This window comes from Carassius gibelio, chromosome B11 (genome assembly GCF_023724105.1).
Source record: "Carassius gibelio isolate Cgi1373 ecotype wild population from Czech Republic chromosome B11, carGib1.2-hapl.c, whole genome shotgun sequence".
NCBI lineage: Eukaryota > Metazoa > Chordata > Actinopteri > Cypriniformes > Cyprinidae > Carassius > Carassius gibelio.
This window is the reverse complement of record NC_068406.1, coordinates 24,453,506-24,469,409: the sequence shown is the minus strand read 5'-3', so window position 1 is coordinate 24,469,409 and position 15,904 is coordinate 24,453,506. Positions and strand designations below refer to the sequence as shown.

Below are 15,904 nucleotides of genomic sequence, written 5' to 3'. Positions count from 1 at the left end.
CATTTCAGGGGACCTTTAAGTTCAACTTTTATAAAAGATTTTCAAAGCAAAACTAGCTCTATGTAAATGGCATATGAATAAATGTTAATGTGTGCATATTTTAAAATACAAATATTATTTGCAAATAGTTTGATTACTTCTTTTTTCTCTCTCCCCTTAAAGGGATAGTTCACCCAAAAATGAAAATTTGATGTTTATATGCTTACCCCCAGAGCACCCAAGATGTAGGTGACTTTGTTTCTTCAGTAGAACACAAACTGAGATATTTAACGCAAACTGTTCCAGTCTATCAGTCTTATAATGGAAGTGGATGGGAATCATACAATGTCTAAAACATACAATAAAACAAACAAAAAAACACAAACAAAACCAAATTAAATCCTGCAGCTGGTGACGATTCACTGATGTTTAAAGACACAAAACAATCAGTCAGTCGGTGCAAGAAACTGAACAGTATTTATATAGTTTTTTTATATAGTTGATTCACACAATGTCCGAACTGACACTCCTAATTCATATTGTAGATCGAGTGTCAATGGTCCATTTGAGAGATAGTTGGTGGTGATGCACTTATAAGTCTGTGATCCATTGTAATGCAAGAAGAAGAAGACGACACCTCACACGCCTGCTACTGAGAATGCGCTCAGGTTCTAACATTTTGGACATTGCGTAAATCAGAGGTAAAAATGATATAAATACGGTTCAGTTTCTTGTACAGACTGATCGTTTTGTGTCTTTACACATCAGTGAATTGTCACGAGCCGCGAGGTTTGGTTTTGTTTCATTGTACGTTTTAGCTGTGATTCTTATTCACTTACATTATAAGACTGATAGACTGCAACGGTTTGTGTTAAAAATCTTGGTTTGTGTTCTACTTAAGAAACAAAGTCACCTACATCTTGGATGCCCTGGGGGTAAGCAGATAAACATAAATGTTCCATTTTGGGTGAACAGGCCCTTTACATCCCTTAAAATCCTTGATTTCATTCTTTTAATAAAAACACCATCCACTACCACAGGGGTCCTCAACCCTGGACGTCAAGATCCATTGTAAAATCCAATAGTTTACTTTACTTAGATATACTACTTTCCTTCTTTTTTTTTTGCTTATTTGTTATTCTTTCTAGGTTTTATTAAGTAAAAGCAGAGTTTAGCTCCAACCAAACTCTTCTGAACAAGCTAATCAATGTCTTTAGGATTACTACAAAGTTGGTAGGCATGTTATTCCAGGCTGGAGCTAAAAGTGGACCCCTGTACTAGCACTAAAATTGGTCCTCACCTAGTGTTCAAAAACTGGCTTTGAATGCTAGGTGTAAAGAGGTTCAAATATGCAGATCTTTTAGTTTTACACCACAACTGTCCTTTTATTTCAGCATGTGTGCATCGTCTAGAGGAGATCAGAGTTGTTTTGCTGGGATGGGTTCTTTGTGGAAAGAGTTCAGCTGGAAACATCATCTTGAACCGAGATGAATTTGCAATTGGAGGAAAAACCGGAGAATGTACGAGAAGGTTTGGAGATGTAGACGGAAGGAAGATTACTGTTTTGGACACTCCAGGCTGGTGGAAGTACTTCGCATCTGAACTCAACCCAGATTTCATTAGATCTGCGATCTTAGGAAGTGTTTCAGAGTTTGAGAAGCCCCCTCATGCCATACTGCTCGTGATTCCAGCAGATGTCGCATTTCTGGAAGAACAAAAGAGGATCACTGAACAAAATATATCTATCCTGGGAGATGACATCTGGAGACACACAATAGTTTTGTTCACGTGGGGCGACAGATTCAAATACATCTCAATCGAGCAGCACATTGAGAGTGAAGGTGAAGCTCTTCAGTGGCTCATTGAGAAATGCAGGAACAGATATCACCTCTTTGACAACACAGACAAGAAGAATCGAGATCAAGTCACAGAGCTGCTCCAGAAGATTGATGAGATGGCGGCAGAAAACAGTCTATTCCATCTCAACACATAGAAAAACTGATTCAGAAACAAGCCATCTGAGAAATGACACAGAGGAGGATCTTGTAAGGATGAAAGAACCTGAGGTTCTTTGATCTCTTGAGAAACAGACAATACAAACATACACGGGCATCTTCGAGACCTCTTTCCCTTCTTTCCATTTGTTTCATTTTAAATCCCTTCACCCATGCTTCCTTCTACTCAATCTGCTCAAAATGATCACATGAAAATGTCTGTTTGTCTTGGTCGGATGCATTTAAAACTGAAGCAAGAGGATTGGGCGATTCTGTACCCAAAAAGCCTGTCGTGTGTTGAGTGTCTCTTCACTTCATATTATGTATTTTATAAGGTCAGGTATGCATATTTTATTTTTAGATTAATCTCTGTGAATTTGATGTTTTATAAATCATATGATTTGATATGTTTCAATTGGATATGTAATTGGCAGAACACATCCTGACTGATAATAAATTGTTACATTTGATTTTATTCTGTTTTACTCTGTATTTATTGACTCTGTGTAGATTATGTTGTATCCTTGTTGTCAGAAAAATACTAATTAAAAAGGCATACAACCAATTTGCATTTCAACCTAAATTCGAGGTCATACTAAAATGGAGTCAGATTAAATAGTAAAATGGAGTCAGATTTGAGTTTAACCTAAATAAGGCCGAACACGCAGGAAACCTTCATCCAGCACTGGATAACTTCCTTGGGCCGAGTGCCTGGACCTTACAACCTGAAAATACAGATCAGACTGAAGGATGTTTGCAACTTTCTTGAAGTGGCATTTAAAATAAAAGCTGAAGAGATAAGAAAGAAGGTACAAAACTTATATGTGCATATCACGGGAGATCGTCTAATCCTTGAGGTATCTGGGAGTATGAATTATCCTCCTGACTGTAAGTTTTTACTCACCTTTGTGTTGTCAGGTATACATGTGTTGGCTTGAGGTAGCCAACTTGCATAAATGCTTTTTAAACTTAAAAGTCCTCTTCTTCTGAGACTAAAATTTCTTACTCTGTCGCATCATTTTAAAGCTACAACCACTAAACTTGGGTCAGGCTTTCACACTGGACTGATTTGGTATGCTACATCTTTTCTAATTGATAGAACTTAGAAATAATATTCATTCTATATTATCTTTTTAATAGTTCTAATATCTCTTAAAAACGTTGAATTGTTAAAACTACTACTAATTCAAACTTCAAGATTTTAAAACTGCTTCGAACTTCAAGCCAGCATAAAGTTTGTCTTAAAATTTTAATAGTTTATTAAAATATTTAACTGATTTACATTTTTAAAGTGGTGTTTCATTGGTAGATGAAGATACACCTCCTGATGACCCACTTCAGCAGGACCGTAAGTGGGATTTTTTTATGTCTTAAGAAATATGATCACACTGAAATGACAGTGTGTCAGTTCTTGGGAATCAAAAGTTTAAACATGCTAATTAGAGTTGAGAGTACTACACTTTTATTGGTGGCTGAAAACAAATCTAAAATTCAAGCCAAAATCAAGCCAATATTTTTAGTTAACATGAACATAGGTCAGCATCTGTGTGGATATTTATGAATGAATCCAAGTGGATTCATATTCCTCAAACTGAACAAAATCAAAAGTGGATGATTGAACAGTCTGTGGTGGGCATCCTCAGACGTCTTACTGATACTCTGCAGATTTCTGTGGTGTGAACATTAATATTATGTTTTTCAGTGTCTGAGCCAATTAAAACTCTTCTGGAGAGAGAGTTCATCAGATGGGAAACTATCATCATAGATGGTGTTCGAGAATGTTTGCAGGACATTAAATCATCAATTGGTGAGAAGATCAACCCGTTTTACACAGAATTGATCAAGTGTTTGAGTTCAATCGAGAAAAGTCTTCAACTTAATATAAACATGTATTGCCAAAATATAATCATGTTTTCCTTATAGATAATGTAATTTGTTGTCATTTTCAGATCTATCTCAGGCTGAGAGGAGGCAACTGTCAGTGGATGCTGTTGAGAGATGGCTACAGAACTACAATCAATGAGTTGAACACGCTATTGATAAAATACAAGATCCAGAATCAGGGATGAGGAAAAGAGACTGAAGATATATTAATATTTCTGACTCATTTCACTATTTACTAAAATAGAGAGAGCACCGAGTGTAAATATGTTTTAATACAAACCCTCTGTGTGCGGTTATACCAAGAGCTCAGGTAACGTACTGAGAAATCAGATAAATATTTATCTTTCACATGCATTCATTAACTCACGCAATAACCGGTTCTCACATGACATCACTTCATTAAATTAACCATTTTATACAGACAAACCAAGACCTCTTTTATCAGAAATGCTGTTAATAAAGCTTGTTGCTGTTTGTGCTGTAAGTTTGTAGTATCATTTTTTTTCTCTTGAACTAAAAGAAAAGATTCAGCAGATCGTTGTGCTGTTGACCGTGATCATAACCAGAAGTTCTGGTTTGTATAAGGAAAAACACACAATGATGGTTTTTGTATGTAACACTTTAACAAAGTCACCACTGAGAAACTTAATATTTTGTAAAGTTGCTTTGCAGCTGTTCGTACTGTGAAGGGCACTATACATATAAATTCAAATTGAATATGATGTTAAGCTGATGATTATCTGCTCCCTGGAACTGTTAACTGTAGAAACAAAGTAAAAGGTCTTCGTGTAAAACAAGAAATACAAGTAAACAAAAGACTTCAGGTGCTCTGTGGTTTTGCTGAACTTATTTATCAGATTCTACATCTACCTTCAAATAGAATTATCTGATCCAACACGTGGACATCAATATAATGAATGATCAAAAATGTACAGTACATGACATTTAAGCATTCAAATGCACATTTTATTCATGCAAAATATTTGTAAACCAGAGCCTTAGTGATCAAAGAGCAGTTATTGTCGATTTAATTTACTTTCATTCTACTCCAGGTACTCTACCTGTTGTAATGTTCCTCTGAAGAAGTATTTTTGTTTATGATTTGTCTGTCCCCTTGAATTGCAAAAAATTAAGACTCAGCTGATATGAATCTGATTATACACTTTTATTTTCACTTGACCACAAGTAATGTATGAATTCTGATCTGTATATGGAAAAACACACAAGGATGCTGGAAAGATTGTGATGTGGGACTGTTTACAGGAGGAACAAAGAGAGCAAACTGCTTTAATAAACGGCTGCTTTTACGGTTGTTCTGCAAATATGAAAGATGTGCCCAAGCATACTGTAATTTGCATCAGTTTCAAATGTTTCACACAAATTCAGCACTTTGACAGAAGACATCACTACACTATTGCCAATAGACAATGTACCTGTTTTTATTTATTTATATGAGATTCTGCATAAGAAACTTTTCTATCAATTTAGTCTTCATGAGTAGTTATTCATCTTTTTTTTAACCTGATCTGAAGTGATTAACAGTACACAAGAACAATCATCCCGATGCAACATGAGGTTCAGTAATTTGGTCGAGGACATAATGGCAAAACAGAAACTTAAACTCTATAGTCAGATTCTCTCTGTGGGTTTACAACATTATTATATCCACATATTATATGCACAAACTCAGGCCAGCATTTTTAAATAGACCATAAAGTGCAACCAAATCTGCTGATCACTTTTAGAAGTAACGTCTCAGATACGTATGCTAACCCTCGTTCCGTGAAGGAGGGAACGGACATGTCGTGTCAGATGAGCGACAAATTGGGATCTCTCTTAGACAGACCAATCTACTTCGAGTTTAAACTAAATGAGCCAATTCACATTGGCATGTGATTATTGCATCCAGCTGCTGCAAATCAATTGTAACTCTCTTGGAATGGTGGAAGTCTGCCGGGGAAACACAGGCTCTAAAGCCTTACCTTGGACTTTGCACATATGGGATCCACTTAGGTCTCTACAAATGGAAACCAGCCCTTTCTCACAGATTCATAGAGAGAGGGCCTTGCTCTGCCACATCTGGCTGCCGAGGGGACAGAGGAACTCAATAGTATCTACTGTATAAACTGTTTTAGCAAGCCGACCCGAAGGCGGGGCCACTTAGTGCTTCTACCCATTTTAGGTGAGAACACAGGAGGATACCAGTGATGCGCGGGTTGATCCAAAAAGAGCGGGTGCCTGCCGTCAAATGCGGTTACGAGTCATCCAAAAATATTTGTAATGATATTCAGGTCGCAGTCAGCCAGGTCGTTTGAAATAAAGATGCCAATTAAACCTTTGTAATTTATATAGTACTACACAATTTTGAAATACATAGGCCTACACTTTATTGGCTGAATAACTGGCACAAACAGAGTGACCACCTGTCCCACTTTACGTTGTACTGTACAGCAATTTTACCCTTTGTCCCGCCTCACACAAATTGAGCATCTATCCCGCTTTTTTATTCGACCCTGCCTAATAAATACATGGATACGTCCATAGGCATACTGTTCACTTATGCCCAATAGTTCAGAGGAAACTGGTGCACGAACACCTCCTCACCATTGTCAACAATCTGAAATTGGAGAGCCCACGAGGTAGTTGAGAATGCAAATTGCCTGTTCACTCACGGGAACAAGGGCCGCCTTTGCTCTGATATGCCCGTCCTTTGAATGCAAACTGCAGAAATGGCCTGTGGTACAGAAGGATTGACACATGGAAGTATGTGTCCTTAAGGTTGCTTCACTGAAAACCAATCTTGGGAACAGATGCACTTGAAGATGCGCTTCTGCGTGAGCATCTTGAAAGGGAGCCTGTTAATGGCCCAGTTTAAGATGCACAAATCCAAGACGGGTCTCAACCCCCCGCCTCTCTTGGGTAAAATGAAGTAAGGGCTGTAAAACCCAGTTCTCATTTAGGCTGGAGGAACCGCCTCCATCACATCCTTCACCAGCAGGACTGCGATCCCTGCATGCAAGACATGGGCATCTGTTGCTTTCACTGAAGTGAAGTGGATTCCCCTGAACTTGGCAGGGTACCAGGTGAACTGAATCGCATAGCAGAGCCTAACAGTTCAAAGAAGCCATTGAGATAAGCTTGGTAATGCTAGCCAGGCTCCCAGATGCAGTGCAAGTGACACCAACAGAAATAAAGATGTACCCACAGTAGGGCAGCGAGGAAGAATGCAGCAGCCCGGGTGTCTCATTGCCGGTCAGAGGTTGGGTCGGAGTGTGTGTAACCCTTACCTGCGTTCTTTCTCCTGATCCGCCCACTGCTGCTCACTGGCGAGAGAGGAGGGTGAGTGTGTTATGACACTGGATCGCCCACAATTCCACGTCCCCTCTGGGGACCCAGAGATAGAGGAAACTGCTCTTTTGTTGAGTTTTTGGGTAGTAGAGAACTTCTGGGCAAAGTTCTCCACCAGGCCACCGAAAAGGCTGGAATGTGACACAGAACATTCAAGAAGCGTGTCTTGACCGCCTCATGCATGTTAGCCAAAGATGGTTCTCCTGAACCACTTTAGTGGATATCCCATGACACAGAGACTACACCGTAATCTTAGTCACAACAATAGAATGAGGTCAATCACTGTGTGGATTTCTTTGAGGACGACCAGGTTGTAACCCCGCTCTTGCAAATCTTTTAGTGCCTTAGCCTGGTGCACTTGCAACAACACCATAGCGGGTAAGATGGTGACAGCGGAATTTGGACATGTAACAAACAAATCTCCATATTCATCGGGAAGAAGGAGGCGGGAACCGGCGCACAATCAAAACTCATTTTAATAATCAGAAATAAACACAAAACGGCGCGTCAGCCCCTCACGGCGACTGACGCGCACAAATAAAAGCCAAAACCTAAAATAATGTCCCAGGCCTGGTCCTCTCTCGTCCTTCACGGTCGTCACTCCAGTTTTATATCCTTCCATCTCCTACGTGGGACTCGATACTAGCCGTGGGGCTCAGGTGTAGCTCATCTCAAATCACTACACCTGGCCTCACTCCTCGTTCCCACGCCTCTCGGCCCCGCCCCACTCGCCACAGGACACAATTGCATAGCAATCAACCACTCCACCTGGGGGACTTCCCTGTACGCCCTGCGCCACCATCAAGGGTGGTGAGGGAGGATGAGCCACTGGCGTGGTTTCTGGCAGTGGAAGGTGCCATCCATGACCCAGTGAGCTCATCATGCACCTCTGGGAAGTAGGCCACTGGGGTGGGGCCCTGAGAACCAGCACGAGCCACTCCAAGGAACCAATCACCCAACCTCAAGGGTTTGGGACACGGTGGAATATTCCATTAGAGCCCGACACTCTTGGCAGCCCAAGAAAGCATAACCATAATTTCCAGATTCGATCCAGCAGCGCTGACAGATCATCCTCCCCAGAAAAGTCTGGCTCACCCTCCGATGCAGTGAAAACCATTTACAGGAAACGTAGTCTGTTCCACAACTAATAAAATACACTTACCGGTTGTGGTCCATAAACAACGCCTTCTCCAGACAAAGAGGGAACTGCTCCATTTTTCAAGAATAATCTGTGTGTGAATCCGGCATTAAACTGATTGAGATTGAGGAAACTCAGCAAAATGTGCTGCATATAGATTTACATGTGGATTATAATTTTCAGGAACCGAGTTAAACATAAATTGTAACCATTGATCTCTAAGTACAGTGTCCTTGGGAAGACCAAACAAATTTGACTGGACTCTGAGATGAAAATAACAGCGTTTCGATGACATGGCGACAAACACAAACGCAAGTCTTCCTCTTCTCCATCGGAGCGCAACAAGACCACGCCCCCTTTTTGTGTATTCATGTGGGCGGATGTTAGTAAAAAAACTGTTTTAGTGACGTCATTACTGCAGGAACTAGAGGGATGTAGTCCAAACGGGTCGTTCAATGTAGGCGATTTCTGATAAATAAAATATCTCGCTTGGCATTGAACTTTGAGCTTTAGAGTTTTACAGATATTATTTATACTCTAACAACAACATTACACAGTAACTAAAGTTTAAAACATGGGATCAAGGAGAACGGGACCTTTAATGTAAGATTACATTTTATAACTAAGCAAATGTGACATTTTGTACAGATTCTTCAGTTTTTCTTGTTTCTAGTTTCAACTAAACAAATTAAGTGAAACGTTGAATGGAACATTGAAACCAGTTTTTTTTTTTTTACTTCTTTGAGCTTGTATAAATGCCTCAGACAAACGAATACAGTTTGTTGAGCAGAACATTATGAGTGAATGTGATGCCCTCCAGTGGACCATCGAGAAATATAAAAAATACTGAAGGGTTTTAAAAGGCTTTTTAAAAGTAAAGTTGACATAGTTAAATTCTATTCCATTCTATATGATAATAAAAAAAAAATATCACTCATTTAACAGCCACTAATTTTAACATATTTGGGATATTAAGCACATGGATTCCTTCCAGTAACATGCATTTTATGAAACACCGAAAAATATAAGTAATCTTTAAATCATCAGGTACAAGAAAAGACAAACCTGATATTCTGGTTTCAGATAAGGGCGTAAGGTGTGTTTTGTTTTTGAGCGTCAAGTTGAAGTGAAGCTGTGTTCGTGCTGGGTGTCGGTTTGGAAGATTTGTATATTTATATTCGCTTTTATGTCACTTCAGATTATTATTTTATTTAATTTTTTCTAAATTATAGTTAGATTTTCTATACTTTCACGTTTTTAATGTTATTTTGATAACAAAACAGAAACATATGCAAGAACGATGGAAGAAGGTAAAGTTTACAGAGTTTGTTAAGATATCAAATAATTATTTGCTTTGGATTCATACTAAATGTATGCTTTACTGTAAAGAAAACAGAAATCAAAACTGTTTTTATCCTTTATCTTGTACCATCCAATCTGACAAAGCCTTCATGATAAACACAACATTAGATGATATACCGTAGTTGCATCTATTATTTAAATGGACTTATATTTAATTTTCTTTTCATTTTGTCTCAGAGTTGAGAGCAGTGCTGATTGGAAAGCATCACTGTGGGAAAACATCGGTGATCAACACTATACTGGAAACCAGAACAGAAGCTGAAGGAGATGAGGATGTGAAGAGAGAAGGGATTATTGATGACAGGAGAGTCAGTCTTGTTGAAACTCCTGGCTGGTGGAAAACCTTCAATCTGAGTGATTTATCCAACCTCTCCAAACAGCAGCTGGTTCGCATGATTTCCCTGATTTCACCTGGACCTCATGTGGTTCTGATCGTGATTCAGGCTGATTCTGCATTTACTGAAAATGACGGGAGGTTTCTGGAGGATTATGTGGAGATGGTGGGTCCCAATGTCTGGACTCACACCCTCGTCATCTTCACAAGAGGAGATTTAATGAAACCAGAAGACATAGAGCAGAATATTCAGAAGGACAGGTCGGGACTCAAGCGACTTATTGAAAAATGTGAAAATAAATATCAAGTTTTTAATAATTCAAACCATTACGACCGAACCCAAGTCAAAGAGCTGTTCAAGAAAATCAAAGGAATTGTTCGTAAGAATAACGGCAAGCACTTTGACATCGATCTGAAGAAAGTAAAGGAAGTCAACGAGCAGTGGGAGGAAATTCAGACCAGAGCAAATTCTAGAAAATCCAGAGTACAGGAGAAACGGTCAAAAGTTCAAGAAAAAGGTAAGATAAAGGTGTGGATACATTTAGGGTTGTCCTTTGAATTTTGACAAGCAAAAAGATGACAAAAAGTTTTAAAAGTAAAAGTTTAGGGTGGTCCGTCTCAGTGGTCTAACAGTCCCTGTCAAATAATCCAGAGTCGGCTAATATCCAGAGATGCAAACTACTTAGCTTTTTTCAAATTTCGAAGTTTTGAATTGTAAATAGGCTATAGGTTGCACAAATGAGTCTTTATTCACGTACTTTTTCATTTCATTGCGCTTTTGCTCATTTTTTCAATGTTTTTGTAGCCTATGTAAATACACAACAAATATTTTGACCTTTGAAATTTTATTTCATGCATGGGGTTTTAAAAACACATCAACTTCAACTTTAAAACATTTCTTGAGACCTTGCATTTTCCCCATTATTCAGTGTTTTCCCCCCATATTTTCAAAGCATCTGTGTGAATGGAATATAAGTAAACGTGAATGTGTGCATACTTTAAAATATTTGCAAATAGTTCAAATTTATTATTATTATTACTTTATTATTTTATTGCTGTTCTTTCTTTTTCTTTTCCCCATTAAATCCCCTAAAATCCTTTATTTAATTCTTCTAAATAAAAACACCATCCACTACCCCATGGGTCCTCAACCCTGGACCTCAAGATCCATTTTCCTGAGTTTAGCTCCATCCCTAATCAAACTAATCTGAACAAGTTAATCAAGGTCGTCAGGATTACTACAAAGTTGGTAGGTGTGTTATTCCAGGCAGGAGCCAAACAAGCCCTAAAATGGACCCCTGCACTAGCACTAAAGTTGGTGAATGCTAGGTGTAAAGAGGTTCAAAGATGCAAATCCTTTAGTTTTTCATCACAACTGTCCTTTTATTTCAGCATATGTGCGTCGTCTTGAGGAGATCAGAATTGCTTTGCTGGGATGGGTTCATTGTGGAAAGAGTTCAGCTGGAAACACCATCTTGAACCAAGACACATTTGCCACAGGAAGGAAGATTACTGTTTTGGACACTCCAGGCTGGTGGAAGTACTTCGCATCTGAACTCAACCCAGATTTCATTAGATCTGCGATCATAGGAAGTGTTTCATCATGTGAGAAGCCCCCTCATGCCATACTGCTTGTGATTCCGGCAGATACAGCATTTCAGGAAGAACAAAAGAGGATCACTGAACAAAATATGTCTATCCTGGGAGACGACATCTGGAGACACACAATAGTTTTGTTCACGTGGGGCGATAGATTTAAAAACATCTCAATCGAGCAGCACATTGAGAGTGAAGGTGAAGCTCTTCAGTGGCTGATTGAGAAATGCAGGAACAGATATCACCTCTTTGACAACACAGACAAGAACAATCGAGATCAAGTCACAGAGCTGCTCCAGAAGATTGATGAGATGGTGGAAGAAAACTGTTTGTTCCATGTCAACACACAGAAAAACTGTGAATCAGAAACGAGCCATCAGAGAAATGACACAGAGGAGGATCAGAATATACAGATCAGACTGAAGGATGTCTGCAACTTTCTTGAAGTGGCATTTAAAATAAAAGCTGAAGAGATAAGAAAGAAGATACAAAACTTATATGAGCAGATCATGGAAGATTGTCTAATCCTTGAGGATTCTCGGAGTATGAATTCTCGTCCTAACTGTAAGTTTTTACTCACCTTTGTGTCATCAGGTATACATGTGTTGGCTTGAGGTAATCAACTTGCATAAATGCCATTTTAACTTAAAAGTCCTCTTCTTTGGTCGCCTCACTTTAAAGCTACAATCATTAAACTTGGGTCAGGCTTTCACACTGGACTGATTTGGTATGCTACATCTTTTCTAATTGATAAAACGTAAAGGGTTAGTTCATTGAAAAAGGAAAATTATGTCATTAATAACTCACCCTCATGTCGTTCTAAACCCGTGAGTCCTCCGTTTATCTTCGGAACACAGTTTAAGATATTTTAGATTTAGTCTGAGAGCTCTCAGTCCCAATATTGAAAATGTAAGTACGGTATACTGTCCATGTCCAGAAAGGTAAGAAAAACATCATCAAAGTAGTCCATGTGACCTCAGAGGGTCAGTTAGAATTTTTTGAAGCATCAAAAATACATTTTGGTCCAAAAATAGAAAAAAAATTGACGACTTTATTCAGGATTGTCTTCTCTTCCGTGTCTGTTGTGAGAGAGAGTTCTTGAATCAAGGGCAATCATCGCCAATGACATCATTACGTCGAGCACAAAAGAACCGGTGAACCATTTTCTTCAACCAGTTTATTGAATCGAAATGTCCAGAAGAACCGGTTCTTGGAAAAGAACCAAACTTCCCATCACTACTGGTGATCCGAAAACCGATGCAACCAGTTCTTGACATGAGAACAAGTCAATCTTTCTTTCGTTATCTGGCTCGGCTCGGTGTTCATCTTCAGTTCTCTCTTCACAGCAGTTCAGTCAGTGTACTGTTTGAGTAAATGAATTACTCGGGATATTGGTTTGTTTTAACTCAGAGGGAATGTCAGCCACATTAAAAAAAGTTAACAGCTTATGTCATTTGTGGATTAATGCGTTTTGGTGACGCATTTTATTCAACAGTTTTAAACGACTCCGTTCGATTTGGTGAACTGGTTCAAAAAGATCTGGTTACATCGAGCAATTTGTTCGCGAACCGGATATCACAAACTGCTGTGTTTTGAACTCTCTCTCACAACAGACATGGAAGAAAAGACATTGCTGAATAAAGTCATAGTTTTTGCTATTTTTGGACCAAAATGTATTTTCATTCCGGGTTGGTTGGGGAGGGACTGAAAACGTAAAAAAATACAAATCTCTGAACAAACAATAGCATTTGTTCCAATTCTTACAACCAATTCTAACTGACCCTCTGATGTCACATGGACTACTTTGATGATGTTTTTCTTACCTTTCTGGACATGGACAGTAGACCGTACACACAGCTTCAATGGAGCGACTGAGAGCTCTAAATCAAAAACATCTTAAACTGTGTTCCAAAGATAAACGAAGGTCTTACAGTACGTGTTTGGAACGACATGAGGGCGAGTTATTAATGACATAATTTTCATTTTTGGGTGAATTATCCCTTTAAGCTGGAATCCATCTAGACTCAGTTAAGTTTCCATTCTATCCAATATTCTTTCAAATGTTATCTATTTGTTCTATATAATCTTTTTAATATTTCTATCCATCTGATAGATCCTAAAGCTTTGAATTGTTGAAACCACTACTAATTCAAACTTCAAGATTTTAAAACTACTTTGAACTTCAAGCTTTAAACTGCTTTCTCAAGCAATTTTATTCTAGTCTCTAAATATATTTCACCAATTTACATTTTCAAAATGGTGTTTCATTTTGTAGATGACGATAAACCTCCCGATGACCCACTTCAGCAGGACAGCAGTAAGTGGGATTTTTTTATGTCTTAAGAAATATGATCACCCTGAAATGGCAATGTGTCGGTTCTTGGGAATCAAAAGTGTAAACATGCTAATTAGAGTTGAGAGTACTACACTTTTATTGGTGGCTGAAAACAAATCAAATTAGCCAATACTTTTAGTTAACGTGTGTATGTCGATCAGCAGTTGTGTGGAGTTTTATGAATGGATTCATAATCCTCGAAAACTGTACAAAATCAAAAGTGGATGATTGAACAGTCTGTGGTGGGCATCCTCAGACGTCTTACTGATACTCTGCAGATTTCTGTGGTGTGAACATTAATATGTTTTTCAGTGTCTGAGCCAATTAAAACTCTTCTGGAGAGAGAGTTCATCAGATGGGAAACTATCATCATAGATGGTGTTCGAGAAAGTTTACAGGACATTAAATCATTAATTGGTGAGTAGTAGATCAACCTGTTTTACACCAAATTGATCAAGTGTTTGAGTTCAATGGAGAAAAGTCATCAACTTAATATAAATCTGTTTTGCCAGAATATAATCATGTTTTCTTTATAAATAATGTAATTTGTTGTCATTTCCAGATCTATCTCAGGCTGAGAGGAGGCAAAAGTCAGTGGATGCTGTTGAGAGATGGCTACAGAACTACAATCAATATGTTGAACATACTATTGATAAAATACAATATCCAGAATCAGGGATGAGGAAAAGAGACTGAAGATATATTAATATTTCTGACTCATTTCACTATTTACTAAAATAGAGAGAGCACTGAGTGTAAATATGTTTTAATACAAACCCTCTGTGTGCGGTTATACCAAGAGCTCAGGTAACGTACTGAGAAATCAGATAAATATTTATCTTTCACATGCATTCATTAACTCACGCAATAACCGGTTCTCACATGACATCACTTCATTAAATTAACCATTTTATACAGACAAACCAAGACCTCTTTTATCAGAAGTGCTGTTAATAAAGCTTGTTGCTGTTTGAGCTGTAAGTTTGTGTATCATTTTTTCTGATGAATTAAAAGAAACAATTCAGCAGATCGTTGTGCTGTTGACCGTGATCATAACCAGAAGTTCTGGTTTGTATAAGGAAAAACACACAATGATGTTTTTTGTAAATAACACTTTAACATAGTCACCACTGAGAATCTATTACTAAATATATTGTTGAAACGTATTTTGTAAAGTTGCTTTGCAGCTGTTCATACTGTGAAGGGCACTATACAAATAAACTCAAATTGAATATGATGTTTAACTGATGATTATCTGCTCCCTGGAACTGTTAACTGTAGAAACAAAGTAAAAGGTCTTAGTGTAAAACAAGAAATACAAGTAAACAAAAGACTTCAGGTGCTCTGTGGTTTTGCTGAACTTGTATATCAGATTCTACATCTACCTTCAAATAGAATTATCTGATCCAACACGTGGACATCAATATAATGAATGATCAAAAATGTACAGTACATGACATTTAAGCATTCAAATGCACATTTTATTCATGCAAAGTATTTCTGAACCAGAGCCTTAGTGATCAAAGAGCAGTTATTGTCGATTTAATTTACTTTCATTCTACTCCAGGTACTCTACCTGTTGTAATGTTCCTCTGAAGAAGTATTTTTGATTATGATTTGTCTGTCCCCTTGAATTGCAAAAAATAAAGACTCTTGATATTAATCTGATTATACCCTTTTATTTTTACTTGATCACAAGTACTGTATAAATTCTGATCTGTATATGGAAAAACACACAAGGATGCTGGAAAGATTGTGATGTGGGACTGTTTACAGGAGGAACAAAGAGAGCAAACTGCTTTAATAAACGGCTGCTTTTACGGTTGTTCTGCAAATATGAAAGATGTGCCCAAGCATAATTTGCATCAGTTTCAAATGTTTTAACAAATTCAGCACTTTGACAGAAGACATCACTACACTATTGCCAATAGACA

General features: G+C 38.1%; 2 protein-coding genes across 2 annotated transcripts in view; both read left to right on the top strand.

Annotated features, from left to right (window-relative positions):
* The window catches only part of LOC127967969 (GTPase IMAP family member 8-like), a 33,158-nt gene extending 31,186 nt beyond the window's left edge, over positions 1 to 1,972 (top strand). Inside the window, exon 3 of the mRNA XM_052568736.1 lies at positions 1,374 to 1,972. Within this exon, the coding sequence (XP_052424696.1) occupies positions 1,374 to 1,972 (599 nt within the window). The remainder of the gene's footprint in view (positions 1 to 1,373) is intronic.
* Positions 1,973 to 9,643: 7,671 nt separating this feature from the next.
* LOC127967968 (GTPase IMAP family member 8-like) lies at positions 9,644 to 14,939 on the top strand. Its single transcript, XM_052568735.1, has 6 exons — positions 9,644 to 9,653; positions 9,883 to 10,557; positions 11,432 to 12,199; positions 13,911 to 13,952; positions 14,283 to 14,387; positions 14,533 to 14,939. Exons 1-6 carry the CDS (start codon positions 9,644 to 9,646, stop codon positions 14,664 to 14,666), a joined length of 1,734 nt encoding a protein of 577 aa, XP_052424695.1. The 3' UTR covers positions 14,667 to 14,939.
* The last annotated feature ends 965 nt before the right edge of the window (positions 14,940 to 15,904 follow it).

Coding starts and splice junctions, on each gene's coding strand:
- LOC127967968 (XM_052568735.1), top strand. Junction 10,558..11,431: donor GTCAAAAGTTCAAGAAAAAG/GTAAGATAAAGG, acceptor CTTTTATTTCAG/CATATGTGCGTCGTCTTGAG. Junction 14,388..14,532: donor GGACATTAAATCATTAATTG/GTGAGTAGTAGA, acceptor TGTCATTTCCAG/ATCTATCTCAGGCTGAGAGG.